This window comes from Magnolia sinica, chromosome 4 (genome assembly GCF_029962835.1).
Source record: "Magnolia sinica isolate HGM2019 chromosome 4, MsV1, whole genome shotgun sequence".
In the NCBI taxonomy this organism is placed as follows: Eukaryota; Viridiplantae; Streptophyta; class Magnoliopsida; order Magnoliales; family Magnoliaceae; genus Magnolia; species Magnolia sinica.
The window spans coordinates 109,182,894-109,204,668 of record NC_080576.1 but is presented as its reverse complement, the minus strand read 5'-3'; the positions used below and the strand labels follow the sequence as shown (position 1 = coordinate 109,204,668).

The window sequence follows — 21,775 nt, the reverse complement described above, 5'->3', positions numbered from 1 at the left end:
GAGTAAGGTTAGGCCCACCATAGAAACTTTAGATGGAATGTGGGGTCCACCGTGTAGTGCATGTGCATGTGATCCAAAACTCATAAGAATTAATGGAATGAAACTCAGAACATAGGTTTGTGTGTAGGGCCAACATGGTACGTATCTTTCATCAAACATATTCTTACCTATTTATATAGGAGTATATAGCTAATAATGAGTTTTGAGGAGCATTTATTTGAGAAGAAATAATTAAGTAATTATAGCTAAGGGTGTGTTTGATTCCTGTGTATCAAGAAAATACCTTTTTAAAAAGGTCGTTGTTATCTTTTTCCCCGTTTGATATTTTAAATGCATTTGGGTCTTCAAAATTGTTCTAAAAAACCTAACTTACATTTGTAGACCCCACTGTGATGTGCATGATACATTCACACTGTTCATCTGTTTTATCAGAAAACTTTAGAACTTAAGTCCAAAATTGAGACAAATATAATGTTCAGGTAGCATATACCACAAGAAATGATGGCCTTAAACGTTCGCCATTGAAAGTTATTTTGTTTATTGGGCCCACATTAATGTTTATTTGTCATCTAACCTATTCATGAAGTCATAAAAATATTAATAAAGGCTAAATGCAAATATTAGCTTCATCCAAAACTAAGGAGCACATAAATTTTTATACGATAAACATTCAATTTCCATTGTTTCTTGTGTTATGGTCCATTGAAGCTTTGGAACTGCCTCATTTTTTGGTTCATAGCCTAAATGAGGCTGACTTATAGGATGAACGGTGTTGATACATCACATACATCACAGTGGGCCCTATATTCATTTAGCAGTCATCCTCAGTTTTAACGCCGAAAAGTTAAGCCATCAACGTCGGCGAGAAACAATGCGGTAATTACCTGATAAGTAATTATTACTCATTTACCACATAAGTACCTCTTACCTCAAAAATCAAACAAGTCCTAAAAAATTGTGGCATGTGCATGAAATTAAAAAGGGATTGGGTACTATTAAAATCATGTGGATATTATTGTTATGTATGCGTGATCCACTCTATCCATCTATTTCATCATTAGGCATGAGATTTAAAAAAAAACAGAGAGAGAGAGAGAGAGAGAGAGAGAGAGAGAGAGAGAGAGAGAGAGCTCAAGTGGACCACACCACACAATACGTGGGCTAATGATATTCACTATTCACTATTAAAATCTTCTTAGGCCCATTTTAGGCCCATATGGATGTGTATCTAATCATCCAAATTGCTACAAGATCACAGTGACATATATTGTTGCTACAGGATCTACTCAAATAACAATTTGATCCAAAACTTTCTTAATGCCAAGTTTTCTATACTGATGTTCAATTCCCATCATTTCCTATGATGCGGTCTACTACATCTTCACAGCTGTCTTATTTTTTTATTTTTTTTTGCTCGTTCTCTAAAAGAAGGTGACAAAATAGACTGACAACACGAATAAAATAAATATATCATGATGTACCCATAACTCTTATATGTAAAAATTGTACCAATGTAATATATAAAGTCTTTCCACGTCAACCTTGGACCGTTGTTGTAAATACATGGGTAAATAATCATTACTCATTTACCATGAATTACAATGGCAAATGAAAAGTAAAACACAGAAGTCTCTTATTTCGAAAACATACAAAGAACTTATTCTAACACACATCAATTGCAATTCATAATTCACGTTAAATCCAATTCATATCAAATACATGCTCCCAAATGAAGCATACTTCCGGGTGCATTACACGTGCGGTGCCTCTATCAGATAAGCGAGGTTTCTTACACGTGTGATACTCCACTAGAGAAGAGACTTTATTGCGCGCAGCAATGGATTGTTGGTGATCCATTCCAACCGTTCGTACCATAGATAGTAACACATCTCATCTATACTATTATAGTAGTACATCTGGTCCACCCAGGGCACCGTATTCTCGACCGTCCAAGTTTATACCACACACCTGGCATACTTCTCTGATGATCCAATCCATTCACTCATTACAAAGCTCAATGGATAGATCACAGACAAAAGAATATAATGACTAGACAATCCTAACCATGTAAAAAAATATTATTAACTGGGTTTTATCTAACCATTTTTAAATGTTTAGGAATATCCAGTCACCATTTTTTTTCCTACGGCCCACTTATTGTGGTTGTTGTTTTCAGATGAACGGCTCTGATCATCAGACACGTACGTCACATGTACAGTACAGAGTGGGAGGACCAACCTAGTGTGCAAATGCACCAATGTTACGGTAGAGAGACCTTTATGGTTGGCAATTACTAAGTTGCTATGCCTTTCGTCACCTTTTCAATCAGTGGTGGCGTTTTCCTTCTTTTCTTTGTTTTTCATTCATCATATGGTGGGGCCCACCTGTATTAATGGTAAGGATTATGTTCGTTAAGCGATGCCCCACCAGTCGTTTTTAGATGTACCCGCTTTCTTGAATGCCTCTGCGTTGCATTGATTCTGTGGACCTCAGAACGTGCAACTCAAATCAAAATTTCAAATTGTGGGCCCACCCTAAATAGGACATCATCCAAAATCATATTCGTGGAGCAATTCTAACCGCTGATTATAAGGCATTTGCTCGTTTGATTCTTACGTTGGACTATTTTTATCTCTACCTTCCTTTATATGTGTACCAAACAGCAGTATAAAATAGAAAGTTGCGTAGTTTTGGGATTAGAGGACGTCGAAATTGGGACCCACTATTTGGACGGTTTAATGTAAGTGTCATGTATTCCATGAGTGCAATCTCTTATTGCCCGCGTATCAACCGTCACACTCGAGCAGCTTTTCTCATGAATGCGTGGCAGCGTGGGCTGTGTCCATTGTCATGTCAATGGATGTTAATTCCACTGAAACTTCCCACTTGGAGGTTTTGGCCTATCTACGCTCCCTGACATGTCATTATGTAGCATGCATGTGTGAGATCCAAACCGTCCACTATACAAGTAGTTACATCTAGAAATTCACTTTAAAAAAAGACCCATTTCATCACTTGAGTCACCATAAGTGAACGTAAAAATGTGGAGCATTGGACAACATTTTGTAACCGTCCAATTTTTTCTTAAATTGTGGCCCATATAATGAATCCAGTCAACCGGTTCTTGGGCCATGGAATCTCAACTTGCAGCGCACCAAACGTACCGCTTGGATACACACGTGTCAGGGTCAATGATGTCAGCTGACCCACACGCGTGTGGAATATTCGGCATGCGCCAATGAGAGGACTGAAAGATACGTGCATAACACGAGTTTGGCTTTGGTACTTACGTGGTTGCTGACGTGTCATGTATCACTATGATGATAGAAGTATCACCCCACCTACGTGCTAACATGATGCAAGTAGCATCAACACGCTTGGTCACATGATTGTAGTGCTTGCGCATGTGTTAGTACGTGTGTAGAGATGATCCTAACCGTTACACGACCATTCTATTATCTGTTCCTAGATCGAATGGCTAGGAAAATCTATGGCAACCCCTAATTTCCCCTAGCATATTCATGGCGGGCCTGCCTCTTGAATGGCTTAGATCATCCATACACGTGGCTCAACTAGCAGACAACAAATTCCATTTACCAGGCCCTTAACCTCATCTCGAACTCGGCTCGGCTCGAGCCTTAAGCTGGCTGGCCAGCACGGCTCAGTTCAGCCTATAGCAGCCCGAGCAAGTTCAAGTCAAAGTTCAAGCTTACACGGCATTTTCTCAAATATTTTTCAATTTTTCATGGAATGCTACCACCTTAATAATAGGATACAAGTATTTTATCAAACACTGGGTAGGCAACATCAAAATTATGATTTGAGAGTAATTTTATGATGTGAAGATCATCTTTTACAGTAATTTATTTCATATCCATTCCTTTCTTACCACTGGCCAATCCTCTGCACACAAAACATCAGTACATTGGGTCATTTTATTAAATAATCAGTGAGCAACATCAATGTCAAAATAACCAAGTCACCAAGTCTATCCATGTCAAGTTGAGGTTCGATCCATGTCAAGTTGACCTCGGACATGCTCAAAATTTCAAGCTCAAGAAATCAACTTGACTCAGCTTGAACTAAGTTTCAAACGAAGCCAAAACGAGCTTTTTTGAGTTGAGTTGAGTACGCTAAGCGAGCTAACTTGGTTCGAGTACAGCTCTATTCGAACCAACCACAGTAACGATCCAGTACAAATTCCCTGGACTTTATTATGCTGTGAATTCCTTTGTGGGGTCCGATTGGGCCCACCAATCATGATGTTGAACGGCTGGATAGGATTCACCCGCCATGGATTGCATCTACCCTGATATCACTCTTGATCAGATGATAACAACCGTTCAAATATGATCTTGCAAAATGGATGTGGTTATCCTGTCATAGTTTTTGAGGGGTCACCTTCAACTTACAGCAGATTTCTCCTCTACAGTAGTAGTCGTAGATCACAGGTGGACCACGCTTTGATCCTTGTTCTTCAGTGCACTCATCATTCTAATTTGAGCGAGTGGGGCCCATGGTAGCCTTTTGAACCCAGCAACCGTCTAATTCAGCCTTGTGAAAGTGCGGCCAGTTGTTTGGTGACGTGGACAGTTGATTTGTTGGACTCTACAGGAAAAAAAATCCAAAATGGAAACACCCCATGCATACGATCTTCGGCCCTTTTTATTTTGAATGAGGACCACCTTTGTATTGCTATCTTTATGTCATTTATGTTGAATGAGGACCACTTTTATCTTTATAAGGAGCCTAGAATCATACGGATATATATGTGGCTATGGCATCCTAATGGTTAGTGCCTGGATCACCAAACCACTGGTCCCACCTTTATAAACTATAGTTCTAGAATTCACTAGGTCTACTTGAAATTTATTGGGTAGAAAAACCTGAATTGGTGAGATTTCGAGTTGGGTGTTGGAAAAGTCACTTCAGATTTCAAGCTAAGTTACTGGGATAATTCATCTTATCTTAATTTGAACATTAGTGAAATATAAATTAAGTGGGAGAAAATTAAAATTATGATAGCTTTGGATTTGACAAGCGCCATAGTTTATATTTATATTTGATATTAAAGATAATCTTTTGTAGAAGAATTTTGAAGCCGCTAACAACTTTCTACTACGAAGGATGGTAGGCAAAACTAGTTGTATCAAAATGTTTCTTGAGGGTGGGCATTGCTTGGGTGGATGTACTGAGGTGGGTGAATGCCTTATTATGGGGCCCATGGTGATATGTATGTGTCTTATGTTCATATAATCTATTTATTTTGATGACTTATTTTAAGATATCATCCCAAAAATGAAGCGGATCTAAATCTCAGATGGACCACACCACAGGAAATGGTGTTCATTGACCATTAGAAACTTCTTTTGGGCCAAGTTTTAGATTAAGCTGGTATTTGTGTGGTCCTTTCATCCATGTCTTTGTGACCTTATCAACCGATTGAGTGGATGGAAACTAAACATTTTGATGACCTTCAAGAAGTTTTTAATGGTGGGTACCCAATCACCATTGTTTCTTGTGGTATGGTCCACATAAGATTTGTATCTATTTTATTTTTTTGGATCATAACCTAAAATTAGCCATCAAAATCGATAGACGGCATGGATGCAAGACACATATATCACGGTAGGCCCATATTAGTCAAAGGCATATACATCACGGATTGCATACGGGGAGTTAATGGGCCAGGCTTGGGCTTCAAAATTAAGAATTTTGAATAGGTCTCGCTTGATGGCCCGGCCCCAAAGAATTCAAAATCCAGGTTGAGACCTACTGGAAGCTGGCCTGCTAACAGCCCTAATTGCACAGACACCCAGATCCATAGCTCAAGTGGTAGACTGAGTGAAAGATACGTCGTTTCAATGCTGAGGTCTTGGCATCGATTCCCTAGCCGGGGTGGCTAACAGTGAAGTGTGATCTGACAGTGAGTGTAGTAACAAGCTAATTAGAAAAAAAAAACCCTAATTGCACATTGAGAAAACTCTGGGCACCCACTGTGATGTGCATGCCTTATTCCCATCATTCATCAATTTTACTTGCTCATTTTAAGGCATGGCCCCAAAATCAATGCATGTCTACAGGACTCGCAGTTGCAAAAAATGAAAATGGTTAGAAAAAGTGACCAACCGCCCTTATTCAGGGTACACATTTGGGTTCCCCACAATGGGATTAACCTCGAATTTGAGCATGGGCATGGCGAGATGGGCCCCACCTGACAGTGGTCCAGATCATAATGAGTAACGTTCGCACCAAAGAAAAAAAAAAACAAGAAGAAATCATTGATAACTCAAGAACGACGGGACACAATCAGAGCAGTCCATTACCAGTGCATGCAGAAGAAAGGGAGGAGTTTCATATGCCTATTCTCCACATTCGAGGGCTGCAACTATGGCCAAAATATCCACAGCAATGTTATAGCTTTCTCAAAAACAGGGCTGCCTGACCAAATTCCAGTTGGGTCCGAGCCAAAAGAGAGTAGGGGTGGCAATGGGCCAGGTGACTGGCCCTGTAAGTTCAGGGCTTCGGTTTCTAAACTTGGTCTGAGAGCTGGGCCTGGCTTGAAATCTAGGCTCGGTGTCGAGGCCAGGTCAGGGGCAATATGCATAGCTCATGGGCCGGTCCTAACCGTCAAGTGGCCATCACTATTTGATAAGAATGGGTGGTTTAAAGACATGTGAGCTATTCCCATTTACAGTATGCATGTGAAACTAGTTAGATCTAGATAATGTTTCAACAATCCAAATTATGTGTTATGTAGGGACTTGCGGCAGTCATCCAGGAAAAAAAGAAAAAACAAAATACTAATTTGGACTATTTCAAACCGTTGATCATTTTACATATGTTTTTTTACCAGCTTTGACTAGGGCAAGGCCTTTTCAACCTGAGCAAGGCCAAGCCATGGCTTATGTCTGCAGGGTTGGCCCATCATATTGGGATCCCTAAATAAGAGTGTTTACATAGTTAGGCCCACCCATTGGATGGATTAGAGCATAGAAGGATATGCCCACTTTGATGCATGCATGGCGTCTCAACCAGCTCTCTTGTATGCTCCTGGCTAGAGGTGGGCATTGAGTCGAGTTGGATTGGATTGGGTCCAACTTGAATCAATTTGAAACTTTCAATGCACAGTCCGAACTTAATCCGATCCGAGACCGAGTCCGGGTCCTCTGACTCGATGCAATCCGTTACACTGCTGGCTTGACCTGAACCGAGTCCGCACTCAGCGTCTAAAAGAGTTTTAATGGAGACGTTCAACCCCCCACTGCTTTTTGCAGTGTGGTCCACTTAATCTTTAGATCTGTCTTATTTTTTGGCTCAAGTCTTAAGACGAGCCCGCCAAATGGATGGGCGGTTTGGATATAACACATACCTCATGATGGGGCCTACAGAACTTGCTGATGTCAATACACCAGCTAGCCTGGTGCGTGGTACACTTGCCAATCCGCTTCCTTACTCTTCTTTCTTTTCTTATGTCAGAACTCGGTGCTCGGGGCGCCTTGAGCCATGATCTGAGAGGAGATAGATTGGTTATTCCTCTTGCAACTAGCCAATGGCTGGTGGTCGGTGCTCTGTGAACCCCACCATGATGTATTTATTTCATCCATGCCGTCCATCTATTTTTCTAGATCATTTTATGGTATTTTTTTTATATCCCATAATTTAAAGGGGACCCATCAAATGCACGGTGTTGATGTTAGACAAACATCACGGTGGGGCCCACACAGCTTGACTACGTGGAACCATTTTCCTTTTCGTTCTTTTCTTGGGCACTAGGCAGCCTGGCAGAGCTCAGTGCTCGATGCACCTCGAGCCACGGGCTGAGGCATGAGAGGATGGATTGGCTACTCCCCCTGCCACAAGCCAATGGTTGGTGGTCGATGCTCTGTGGACCCCACCATGATGTATTTATTTCATCCATGTCGTCTATCTATTTTTCTAGATCATTTTATGATATTAAACCAAAAATTAGGTATATCCCAATCTCAGCTGGACAACATTACAGGAAACAGTGTTGAATAAACATTGTATGGATCGAATAAGATCAGATCCCGGATCAGATCAGTCCGAATTGGCCATTGATTCGAACTCGACTGGCTTGACCTGAACCGAGTCCGCACTCAGCGTCACCTGCAACTACTGAAGAGTCTGGTTTGTGTTTTAAAACACCCTCCAAGAGTGAGAGTGAGTGATCAACTCAGTGGGTGTTATTAGTCTTAAGTTACAACAAACATCAATTATATTATGAATTTAATGAAAGACATACATTCATCGATCTCTAACTAGTCTTGTCAATGTATATGCATGTATTATGATATGATGCATGACCTCGCAACAACACTCCCTTGAGCGACTTCATCTCACGGTCGTGCATGACCAACACTCCCTCATTGCGACATCAACTGTCGAATTGCCCAATACTAGCTAATGCGATGCATAAATAATGTTAGCCAAATATTTAATTAATTCCGTTCATCCAACAAATTGGGGAAACTGGTACACCCCACGTATCATTACCCTCAACTAGTTACGAGGCCAAGGCCCCTCAACGTGCAAGACCAGGACCCCGCGATCCTTAATCCCATCGAATTCTCCATCCCTGATTTCAAGCACATGGGGAGTGTTGAGAAGAGGGATCGCTTGCGATCACTATAGGGAGGCTCGTCACCCCAGCGTAGGACGACAGCTCGGATACAGTGTCCCATTTTACCATGCCCGGCTCTCGAGTCAGTGGATCGATTTCAAATGGTTATCAATAGACTTCAGTGGTTGAAGGGTGTTTTAGGTTCCATACAGGCGTGAGTAGATATGATTAACGAACATGGTTAGTCAGTAAGTGAACTAAACCGTGCAAGTTCAGGTGAGTACGTGACGGGCAACATCAAGTACAAGCGACCCATGTAGTTCAATTACGGTCGCCATTTGCACCCGTCCAAATTCACTGGTTTAGTCTCAGGATAGTCCTACCAACGAGACCACCTTCTCTCACCTCAGTTCCCTAGCCAACTTGGGAATTTGATGGTATTCAATAACACTTCAACAATTCAAGATTTATCATCTAACACAAGTGATGTCATGCACTCATACATCAAACATAGAATTTCAAATTTTTCTATAAATGCAAATACTAACAATATTATGAAATGAAAGTGTATGTGTGTTGTGTGGGGTTAGCAAAGAGACCAAGAATTATATATCTCATAGCACAAAAATACAACAAGGGTTAACGTATCATACATGCTTACAAGGAAACATTATTCAAAAACCAAGTATGAGATGAATCATGCAATCACCAAGTTCATGCCCAAGCATGTGAGGAACAACAACAATACATAATCATTTCATGTCATTTGAGAGAATCCATCATATAAGGTCTTGACTAGGTTCTATCTAGATTATTCAAATACATCACCCAAATATTCATAATCATTAAATTCACACTAAAATTGGTGCTAGGCCACCTAAGAATAATAGTTCGCGCTTATGGATCGTTGAGATCTTGGGAAACAACCTAGAAGTGTCGAACTCGGGGTTGATTGGCCGGAATCTTGAGGCAATGAATTTGCATGTTAGGATTTCATGCAAATCCTCTCTCAATATAAGGGGTTTTCAAAAATATGAGGGATTTACCTACCCAATCGGCGGAGAGTGGCTTTTCCGGTTGTGGGTGAAGGATTCCTTGAGGAAGAGGTAAGGAGTTGTAAAGCTCGAACTCCCTAGGGCCACAACTTCACTATGACCCACCTTCTCTCCCTCCTTCTCTCACACCTTTCTTTCTCTCTCTTCTCTCCTTACTCTCTCCTCTCTCTTTTGTTGTTGAGATTTTTGTGGAAGTGAGTGAGAGAGAACTTTAAGGCTTTATTTCCTAGGTTTGGGCCAATTAGCCTTAAGTTCCAACAATTCCCTTCAATGGCCCTGTGGGGGCCCTTTTTAGCTTTGGGGCAGCCCTGTCATCCCATTGGCCACTAAATTTGGTGTGTAGGTGTCTCATGGCCCGATGAGGGGCTGTGCAAAATTTGAAAACAAACGGACGCGGAGTTTTATCGTACGGTTCAAATATTTAAATGGCCATGTGAGGTCCATTCTGGCTATTGGGGCGGTTCTGATACTCCCCTGGCCACCAAATGTATAGGATATGAGCTTCATAGCCCGATGAAGTGCCGTGCAAAGTTTGAAGGCAAACGAATGCGGAGTTTTACCGCATATCAATGGTCACCGTTTCACGATCGGATTCCAGACTTTGTGGACGAGCGTAGAAAAATATTTTAGGCCTTTACCGTAAATGTAGAAGAGATCTGACGGCTGCAAAACCTAGTATCTCAATTTCATTTAAAAGTGTCAGATTTAAGTTTTAGCCCTTGGGTCAAGGTTAAGGCGAGTTGCGCTCGGCAAGTGCCATTAGGACGACGCAGATAATTGGTTTCTAAGCATCTACTGAGTCTGTGGTCCGCAATGGACCCCAAGTCCAGTGAAATCTATGGCATTCCCAATTTTTAAATTTTTCTGACATTTTTTGGCCGTTGCACAACCCGCACAGGTTGTTGCCAAGTACAAACAGGTTAACCGGCTTGATGGTCCGCACCCGGTCCGATCATAACCAGACTAGTCTACCTTAATGGGTTAATCTGGGTTAATTTGTTGGTGGTACCCCATATATGAGCGGTTTAAGCGAACAGTCCTGCGGCAAATCATACGTGGACGCCTCAAGACACTGTTTTGATTGGACTGGACGTTACACTAAGGCATGGGAGGATGGATTGGCTACTCCCCCTGTTACCAGCCAATGGCAAGTGGTCGGTGCTCTGTAGACCCCACCATGATGTATTTATTTCACCCATGCCGTCCATCTATTTTTCTAGATTATTTTATGGTATTAAACAAAAAATGAGGTATATCTTAATTTCAACTAGACAACATTACAGGAAACAGTGTTGAATGAACATTGTGTGGATTAGATCAAATCAAATCGGATCGGATCCATTCAGATTGGATCAGTCTGGATTGGCCACTAATCCGAACTCGATTCGATGTACAATCGGATCTTAGTAGGTATACTCGATTCGACCCGATCCTGGCATTTGGTTTAGATCGGATCGGGTCGGTTTCTGCACAGCTCTACTTCATGTTCAACAAATCTCATTCTATTACTAAAATAATCAACATATTATATGTAGAGAGAGAGGAATGCTTACATGCGCACCTTGTTATGCGAGCACCCGTGTGAACCTTTGCACACGTGTCATGGGCTCAGAATCCAAACGGTCCATGTGATGCGTCACCCATTGAAACTCTATAAGCCCAATTTTTAGCTTGATCCAAAACTTTAGTGGGCCATAGAAAAGAGAAATGTAAATCATGGTAAAAAAAAAAATTTGTTTCCTTTTTCCATGGCCTACGGGAAACATTTGTAATGAATTCATTCCATTCATCTGTTTTGCAAGACCACATTGGGACAAAAATATAAAAATCAGTCGGATCCAAAACTCATGTGTGCCATAACACATGGAAACAATAGGGATTGAATGCCTGGAGTGATAGAAGTTGTGTATTAAAACAGATATTCATACCTACAATTTCTCCGAGTGGTAGCAACCCTATGAAGGGTTTGGATGACATATAAACATCATGGTCCGCATCATGGATGTTTCAAGCATGCACATTTCTATTCCCACTTTTTCGTTTGGTGTGACCCACTTGAGTTTTGGATCTACCTGATTTTTATAGCCATGTCCTAGTGTCGTCTTTCAAAACAGATGAACAGAGTGGATTTGTCATATACATTTTGTAAGCCCCACACGACCTGAGTCAGGGTTATATCTCTGTGCACATATTACAGGCAATCCGCTTCCCACCTTTTCACACATGTAGGGCCCACTTAAGTCACGTCACCACGTTCTTTGAGCCCCACTGTAATGTATGTGTTGTATCCCCACCATTCATCCACTTGGAGAGTTCATTTTAGTTCATGAGCCAAAGAAGAATAACTAAAGTGAACCCCACCACATAAAACAGTTAGGACAGTGATGTCCACCGTTGAAACCTTCTGAGGCCCATCATGATCTTTATTTGAGTCCAACCTGTTTATAAGTTAACACCGGCATAGAATAAGGGCAAAACACAAATACCCTAAAAAGTTTTTAATGTCAGGCATTCAATCTCCACTGTTTCCTACGGTGGGTTAACTTGAGCTTTTGATCTGCACATTCTTTAGATCATGCCCTAAAATGATCTCTCCAAATGGATGGCCATTTTGTATACAACACATACATCATGGTAGGGCCCACATAACATAATGACGTCACTTTACTTGCTACTGTCGACTTCAGTAGCTAATCCGCGTCCCCTGCTTTTGTGCAGAGGACACTTGCAGTGGGGCAGCGTGATGAACCGCCCTTTGCCACGTTGGCAACTGTGGATGAGAATCGGATGCCCGCCTTTTCTCAAAATTTTAAACTGTCAGCTCCACCCTCCAACGGCTACTTGGAGCACGCCACCAGTCCACGCTCCCCACCTAAACAGCACACCCCTTTGCTAAAAAAAATTCATCTTGCCTCTTCCGCGAGTTAGCATCCAGCGTGTCTCACCACCGTCTGGGGTCCACATGAAGAGATATTCCGGTTATTTCAGCCGTCCATTTTCTTTTTACCACAGCAAATATATTTCTCTCCCATAATCAAGGTTTAATGATGATCCTATCCTTTGATTTTCAGATTTGAATGTGAACCATTGAAAATTCTCTTTTCATGGCTTTAGATCATCTTCAAATAGTTATGGTCAAAATCATTCAGTCAGAATAAATTTCATCAAGTGATCAGTATAGCATAGATTCCACAACATGGGAGGTCCAGATTGATTGTTGGGCCACTCAGCATGTGGGTCCCACGGCACACTGTGGATTCGGTGGTGGTTTGGGTCGATCTCCGGAATCACCAAGGTCGGTAGATCACAAACTGTGGGGCTCACTGTGATGCATGTTCCTTACGTCCACACCTTCCATCTATTTTTAGAGTTCATTTTAGGGCATTATCCAAAAAATGAAGTAGATTCAAGTCTTAAGTGGACCACACCACGGGAAGCAGTAGTGATTAAATCTTCACCATTAAAAACTTGAAGGGGGCCACCGGAATGTTTATTTTACATCCAAACTGTTGATAAGGTCAAAAGGACCTAGCAAATATCAGCTTGATTGAAAACTTTTGTGGCCCACCAGATGTTTTTTAATGGTCGATTAACACTGCTTCATTTTTGTCATAATGCCCTTAAATGAATTTTCAAAACAGATGGACGGCTGGATATAAGGAACATGCATGAAGGTGGAACTGACGGTCAGGGATCCCCGGATCCACGGAAGCCACGCCCTATGGATTCGTGACGGAGGACAAACGAACTCTTTATTACTAAATGAGTAACGCGAATTGAAGTCCCGCGAGTGCAGTTTTCTAATTCTCGCTGTTCACACGTGCAAGTGCAACAGACTGGTGTGAGATCCAATCCTCTAGTGATGCATGTATTTACTGCTAAAATTCAATTTAAAATAAAGTTCTAGTTATCAGATGATGATGAGTGCATGATAAACAAGGACCATTGGTAGATTTATTTTCAACCGTTCATTTCTTTGCAAAGCTGGAACATACGCTACAAGCATAATATCCGTGTTTCATTTTACAAATAGCATTTTCGTACGTTACTCCTAATGAAAGGCTTGGATCACACAGAAGCATGCTAAGTTTGCACGTGTGAGCTGCAAGTATCAACTGCAATCGTGCAATTTCACTTATCAGGGTTCTTGTGAAACAAATATTTGTGTACTCTCGCGCGTGAGATGAAGAAGGGAATTTCGGAAATTTTGCTATCATGAGAAATTTATGTGAAATCCGGAACGTTCATAAAAAACTTCAATCTATGAAAATCTAATTTCTCAATAATCATGACATGTAACTTATCAGGTAGGCCACACTTCCAAAATGAATATATACCGTTGGTCAACTTCTTTTAACCCAGCTAATCACCGGACAGATATTAATTTGGACAAAGGAAGAAAAAAGTGAAACGAATGATAAGGGAAGCGGATTGGCTAGTGTACCTCAATCCAGCTATATAGCTGCTGTATTGACATCATCAAGTTACATGGGTTTGATCAGGGGGTGTGTGTTATATCCAAAGTATCCATCCAATTGGCAAGCTAATCTTAACGTTTGTGATTAAAAATATGGTAGATCTAACTATCAAGTGAACTGCACTATAAAAAGCAGCGGGGGATTAGACATCTACCATTGAAACCTTTTTTTTGGTCAAAGAAGTTTTGGATCAATATGATTTTTTTTTCCTCTCAGTTAAGGTTTTTGTGGTACACTAGGATTGGCTACTCCCCCTGACACTAGCCCCATGGCTGGTGGTCAGTGCTCTGTGGGCCCCACCATAATGTATGTGTTTCATCCATTCCGTTTATCCATTTTTAAAGATCATTTTAGTTCTTGATCCTAAAAATAAGGAAGATATAAATCTCAGGTGGACCACACCACATGAAAATAATAGTTATTGGATATCCACCATTAAAATCCTCCTAAGGCCTACCATACTGTTTATTTGGCATCCAATCTGTTGATTAGGTGATACAGGCGCAGATGAAGGGAAAAAACGAAAATCAGCTTGATCCAAAACTTTTATAGCCCCCAAAATACTTTTAATGGTCAATGCTCATTCAACACTGTTTCTTGTAATGTGGTCCAGTTGAGATTGATATATACCTCATGTTTGGTCTCATATCTTAAAATGATCTTTAAAAATATATGGACAACATGGATGACTTCCAATGATAAGATGGTAGAATCACGTGTGTTATATTGACTCGTGCGATATGCAAGTCCTAAAAAGTCGCATGCGCTCGAGCTTATGTGTCCTATATTGCTGCTGTAGTTACACGGTTCAAAAGAGATCGAAGTTGCATGGCCCATAGTGATGTATTTATTATATCTACACCGTACAGATATAATTTTAGAGCATTATCCAAAAGATGAATCATATCCGAAGATCATCTGGACCATACCTTAAATAGCAGCGGAGATAATGATTTTCACTGTTAAACAATTTATACGGCCCACTACAACGTTTATTTTACATTCAATCTGTTCATAAGGTCACAGATACCTGAAAGAAGAGGAAAAAAAGAAATTCATATTGATCCAAAACTTCTGTGACCACAAAAATGGTTTCAATGGTAGAAGTTCAATCCTCCACTGGTTTTTTCAGTGTGGTCCACTTGATATCTATATATGTCTCATTTTTAGTCTCAAGCCTTAAGAGCAGCTTTCCAAATGGATGGACGGTTTGGATATAAAAGATACCTCATCATCAGACTCACAGAACTTGCTGACGTCAATACAGCAGCTATATAGCTGGTGTGAGGTACACCAGGCAATCCGCTTCCAACTCTTGTACACCTCCGGACCACGTGAGCTCCCCAATTCGACCGTTGCAATCCCCCTTCCCTTTCCAGAGAAACCAACGTTTAAAAACCAGCTACTCTTCCATTTACAGACCTCTTTTCTCACCTCCAATCCTCCAAATTCCACCACCAAAAAAAACAAAAAAAGGAAATAAAATCCCAGCCACCCAAATCTCTAAAGAAAAATCCAGCAATGGAGGAGAGGAGGAAAAGTCGATTGAATCTCCCAGCCGGAATGTCCGAAACTGCGCTCCATCTCGATACATTCTCAACGTCATTCCCAAAGACATCGCCATCACCGTCAAAGACAACGTACAGCGATAGATTCATCCCCTGCCGTTCATCTTCTAGGCTCCAGTGCTTCGCGTTGCTGGAGAAGTCGTCGCCTGCCAAAGAAGGGGGGAATGAGGCTTACGCCCGGTTGCTGAAGAGCGAGCTTTTCGGGGTCGACTCAGTGCCCGGATCACCGGCGGGCCAGGCATCGCCGATGAGCCCCAACAAGAATATCTTCCGGTTCAAGACCGATCATTCAGCCCCGAGCTCACCTTACTCACAGTCGATTTCAGGCCATGATGGGAACATGTCCGGCGAGGTGTCGACACCTCCAAAGGCACCTCGGAAGGTGCCCAAGACTCCTCATAAGGTACAAAAGCCAACCAAGCACTACATTTTCCCTTCTTCTTCTTCTTCTTTTAAAAAAAAAATAATAATAATAATTTTACATATGGGTTTTCATTTTTAGGCAAAATAGAGGGTTTTAGTATAAGCAAAGAAGAAGAAATTTCAGAAGAAAAAAAATGGATAAGCTAATTTGGGGGAATGAGGGATTACTGATTAAGAAGAGATATCATAAGGCTAATTGAGAGGAAAAGATTCTCGAATCCTTGTATGTGGCATGTGTTTGCGAGATCAGGGCCATTCATTTGGGGGCCATGTGAAAAATAAAAAATAAAAAATGACTAAAATTTCCATATCTGGCAAACACATCTAGCCCACCGAATAATCAGAACCTATTGATTTTTATAGCCTTGGTAAATAACAGAATGGCCTGTTTTTACGATGGTCTTGAAATAGGCCAATATATTAGGGAGGCATATTTGCTTCTCTCAGGATTCAAACACATGAACTTTGTCTCTGATAACATGTCAAACAATCACTTTCCCTAAAAGCTCGAGCGGTTAGATGATGGTGTATCAATGTATATGAAGGGAATATAACAAACAATGAAGGCTAAAGAAATGTCAAGATTTTCCATATCCGGCGTACATTTGTGGCCCACTTGATGATTAGAATGGCCTGATTTTAGTGCCTCGGCGCATATCCCACGACTCCAACTTGATGATCAGACCCCACAATGAGACTGATTTGAACCATGGTAGGGCACATCATATCCATGGCCCATTTCACCAAAAGGGACAAGAGGATCATATAATTCCAATGAAAACGAGAACGATTTTGAGCTTCTTCTCTGCTGATTTGGGATTTCAGAAGAAGTATCTGGTTGTAAACTGCATGTTTGAGTTCTCTGATAAATAGTTCTATTCCAAAAGGGTGGGAAAGAAAATTAGAGTTACAAAATCTCAATTGTTCTCAAATGCCACTCTCCTGCATATGCAATTGGCATTTTTGTGTGAGATCCAGACTGTCTAGTCAGTCAGCTCACCAGGTGTGCCACAAACACATGAATGTGGACCATTGATCAATTCCTCTTAACCATCCTTTTTTAGCTGGCCTACTTGATGAATGACCCAGATCTCATACACTTGCCACATTGCCACCTTTAGGAACTATATAGATGTTTACTGATGGCTAAATGGGTTGTAGGTTCTGGACGCTCCCTCGCTTCAAGATGACTTCTATCTCAACCTTGTCGATTGGTCGTCACAAAATGTATTGGCTGTCGGATTGGGTACTTGTGTATATCTATGGACTGCATCAACCAGCAAGGTAAAAGCTATAACCCGTTGATCTCTCTCTGTTTTCTTGTAGTTCTAGACCATTGATTTTATTTGTTAGCATGATTGTGATTATGTTGTTGTGAGATGGGTTAGTGATCACCATATGTTCTTGGGCTTAGGTGACAAAGCTGTGTGATTTGGGGCCCAGCGATAGCGTATGTGCGGTCCAGTGGACTCGGGAAGGCTCATATCTTTCGATCGGTACAAGTCTCGGCGATGTTCAAGTAAGTTAAACTGATCTCCCATCATGTTTTTAGTTGGAAAATAGGAGGTTTTGTATTGAGGTTTGCTTAAGCACACATGCACACACACACAATGGGAGACCATATGTATGAAAGCAACAGATGGTTTAAAGAATTCTGATGGCCCACGCCTTTGATAGCCTATTTTTTAGGCCCTCTCATCTATGAAGTGGGACCCGCCTGATAGGCACGGGAGGTCGGGCACATGTGGTGGTGTGCGGAGGCTCTTGTGCACTTGGCGAAACGCCGTGTTGTGAAATTTCAACTATCGTATACTCCAATAACTAGCCACATAAGTAGACTTCTGTAGCACAGAGGAATGCATTCATTAAAATTTCAGAGCATGAAATTAACTAAAAACACATGCAAACATGTCGAAGGAAATGGTGATAAGAAAATCTTAAATTTTTACAGAGTTCATCCAAAATCAGTTTCAATAATGGAGAAATTTACAGAATTCCACAATACATAATCAGACTTTAGATTTTAGCCATAGTTCTTGATTTGCTGATCATTGTTGTTGTCATAGCATTGTCCTGGCAATTTGGGCCGACACCCATTTCACCAATCATTCTTATCTAAGGCCCCATCGTCGGTTCAAACGATTTTTTCCTATTCTTAATATAGGTTATGATTGTGATCTCTTTCCTACTCTTAATATGAAATTGAACTTTTTCATGATAAATAAGATGCATTTGAAATAATCAAAACCATTGATTTACACAAAAAATGGAACTGCATAAAACAATGGCTCATTTCTACAGCTGTGTAGCTAATCATGCATTCTTAGTCTTGTTACATACAAGTGAATTTCTTCAAGTATTTTAGTCGAACACAATTGGATTACTAGCCATTTTCATCATGTGATAGATTTGGGATGGCACTCGCTGCAAACGGGTCCGAACCCTGGCCGGCCATCAGACTAGAACCGGTGTATTGGCATGGAGTTCGTGCATACTGTCTTCTGGAAGCCGAGATCGAAATATTCTTCAGCATGATCTTCGTGTCTCAGATGATTACATTAGCAAGTTTGTTGGCCACAAATCCGAGGTAAGTGTTTTTAAGATCTTTTGTGCATCATATGTCGGAAAACCACAGCGGATGCCAGGATCCTACACTAGCATCAACTTAGGGAATTCAATTGAACTTAGACTATATACCTTGATCAGCCATTGTGCTGGCTGTAGAGGGTTGCAGGTCGGTCTTTCGCCTCCTCTACACCTACGTCTATACATTCTCAAATAGGACAAGAGACGTCCGTATCAAGTGTATGGAGTTAGGGACCAAATGCGTTATAGAAAATGTAGAGTGGCTATGTGAAGTGAACTCTTCCACTTGCGTATGACTTCTCGATCCCACACGTCCTAGGAGACAAGTCATTCTCCAATACATCTCTATCCAAAGTTGTCTATAGTACTTTATGTCCATAAATTTGTGTACACTCATCAATTGTGTTGGACCTACCCTAATGGTCATGTGACCGATCATTTCATTGCCAGATGGAGTTATACCATACATGGCCCACAATTCCAACATGATCATGTTGTCATACACACATGCAATGTGAATCTATCTGTGTGGCTTGCATATATATGCTACATGTATCAAGCTACAAGACCTCTCTACACACACCCACAAACCTATGTGCAGTTTACATGTACATACATGGATGATGCATGTGTCATAAACTCTCTCTCTCTCTCTCTCTCTCTCTCTCTCTCTCTCTCTCTCTCTCTCTCTCTCTCTCTCTCTCTCTCTCTCTCTCTCTCGTTTGGATGCTCTATTGAATTGAATTGCAATTATTAGTACAATAAAATGGACAGTGTCATAAAGTTTTTCATTCTCTCTTTTCTTCTTCTTCTTATTTGGTTCATTCTCATAAACAGGTCTGTGGGCTGAAATGGTCACACGATGACAGAGAACTCGCATCCGGCGGAAATGATAATCAGGTCTGTTGATATTCAATTTTCGATTATCGGTGGACCACCATATTTTTATCATAAACATATGGGCTTATTTTTTGTGTGTGCTTATATTGCAACCAGCTCTTGGTTTGGAATCAGCACTCTCAGCAACCAATCTTAAAACTTACAGAACATACAGCTGCCGTGAAAGCCATTGCCTGGTCGCCGCACCAACAAGGCCTTCTTGCGTCTGGAGGTGGGACAGCAGATCGGTGCATTCGCTTCTGGAATACCTCAAATGGCAATAAGTTGAATCATGTGGATACAGGAAGTCAGGTTCTGTTTGTTTTCCATCCAAACTTTCCAATGACTGATATCTAATCACTATCATTTTCCGTAGAAGGATGTTGAATCTTGCTTTATGCATGTGTGCAAGATCCAGACCATTCATCAGATGGGCCCCGCTGTTATACCTGATGGTCTAAAAATCAGGCTGCTCCAGGTACCATGTGGGCCATCATGCATTCAGAGATACTCGAAGTGGGAACCATCTGATGACTGAGCCGACCTGATTTTATGGTAAAAGAAGGATCGACCAGCAATAAGCATTTGATGACTAGACAGACATGATTTTTGGGCCATAAGACATGCATGGTCCATGACAAATTACACTGATCTGGCACGTATCACAATGGCACATGTGCAATTTGAGAGGTTCTCACCACTCGGGATTTCGACAGGTATGCAATCTGGCATGGTGTAAGAATGTGAATGAGCTCGTCAGCACACATGGATATTCCCAGAACCAAATCATGGTATGGAAGTATCCATCCCTTGGGAAGGTATGCTTCTTAGCTGTAATCCTTCAATTCTCCTGCTTTTTATTTGATTTTCTGCAAAGCTTGTTTTGTAAATAGAACAGAGCCCCAGGATCTTAACAGAGGTGTGTTTAGATTGAGAGAAATGTATTTGATGATTTTTTTATAATATATTCATAGATGAAAACATGATGAAACAGGTAGCAACTCTAACTGGTCACAGCTTGCGAGTACTCTATCTTGCCATGTCTCCTGATGGGCAGGTAATGTATTTTTCTCATCTTCTACCATACCTCAATATGCCGGGCTGGCCTGCTGGGCTTCCCGTCCCAGCCAGCTTTTTTGGCTAGGCTTGGCCTGATACTAGGCTTCAGGGGCCATGCCAGTACTAACATACTGCTAATAACGTAAAACCCGAATTCTTTTGCAGACGATTGTGACTGGAGCTGGGGACGAGACCCTGAGATTTTGGAACATCTTCCCTTCTGCGAAAGCACCAGTAAGTGTTTTTTTTTAAAAAAAAAACAACACTCCTGTTATCCATGTAAGTGTTTGTGTGGTGATCCACTTCGGTAATCCGAGCCTGGGTAGGTCTCAGCCCAGATTTTGAACTGTTCCGGGCTGGCCCTATTCAAAATTCTGATTTTCAGGCCCGAGTCCCGGCTTATTGACACTCCTACTCACGTCTGTGGGGAGCAAACCTATAACACTGGCCAATTCAGGCCAGTGAAAATACCCATAAGTGGGATTTAAAAAAAAAAAAAAATTTGAAAAATAAAAATAAAAAGCCATCCTTATCCTGAACAGATGGACCTACTCGCTAATTCATCCTACCATATGCACCGCACCTGTCACATTAGATTTGTTCTCAAATTGCCCTCATTGAAATGCTGAATCTAATGAAGTTGTGTTAATACAGGCCCCGGTTCGCGATACTGGAGTTTGGTCTTTAGGGCGAACGCAGATTCGATAAATGAGATTTGAACTGTTCATGGAAAATAAGGTTTTATTCTTTTAATTATTTTTTGTAAATGGAGTTACTGAAAGATCATATAATGGTTTGCACAAAATGTAATGTTCTTAGATGAGAGATGTAATAGTACTCTAACAACACAAGTTAAACTGCTCTTAGTTGTATTGAGACACTTCACTAGTCATTGGTTTATCTAGACTGTCCAGCATATTTCATGAGCTACCATGCAAATAATGCACTAATATGATGATCTTAGGCATCAATCAACGCTCAAGATCAAGTTTGCAGAACATACATCTAAACAACAATTCAATCCATATCATAGTTCCCATCATGGATTGCTTGTAATTATAAAGAATCACTTTCGTTAGGCAATCCTAACCGTCCAATCATCCATGGATTCATTGGACAGTCCCAAGTTGCCCAATGCAATTA

At 41.1% G+C, this 21,775-nt stretch overlaps 1 protein-coding gene across 1 annotated transcript; it reads left to right on the top strand.

Annotated features, from left to right (window-relative positions):
* The first annotated feature begins 15,431 nt into the window (after window positions 1–15,431).
* LOC131243763 (protein FIZZY-RELATED 3) lies at window positions 15,432–21,562 on the top strand. Its single transcript, XM_058243325.1, has 10 exons — window positions 15,432–16,088; window positions 17,270–17,392; window positions 17,523–17,627; window positions 18,516–18,695; window positions 19,532–19,594; window positions 19,691–19,885; window positions 20,290–20,391; window positions 20,568–20,630; window positions 20,798–20,866; window positions 21,287–21,562. Exons 1-10 carry the CDS (start codon window positions 15,639–15,641, stop codon window positions 21,338–21,340), a joined length of 1,404 nt encoding a protein of 467 aa, XP_058099308.1. The 5' UTR covers window positions 15,432–15,638; the 3' UTR covers window positions 21,341–21,562.
* The last annotated feature ends 213 nt before the right edge of the window (window positions 21,563–21,775 follow it).

Bases quoted from the DNA above. Each gene is read 5' to 3' on its own strand.
- LOC131243763 (XM_058243325.1), top strand. From the start codon at position 15,639: ATGGAGGAGAGGAGGAAAAGTCGATTGAATCTCCCAGCCGGAATGTCC. The intron at 16,089-17,269 runs GTACAAAAGCCA...AATGGGTTGTAG, and splicing joins TGCCCAAGACTCCTCATAAG to GTTCTGGACGCTCCCTCGCT. The intron at 17,628-18,515 runs GTAAGTTAAACT...ATCATGTGATAG, and splicing joins CAAGTCTCGGCGATGTTCAA to ATTTGGGATGGCACTCGCTG.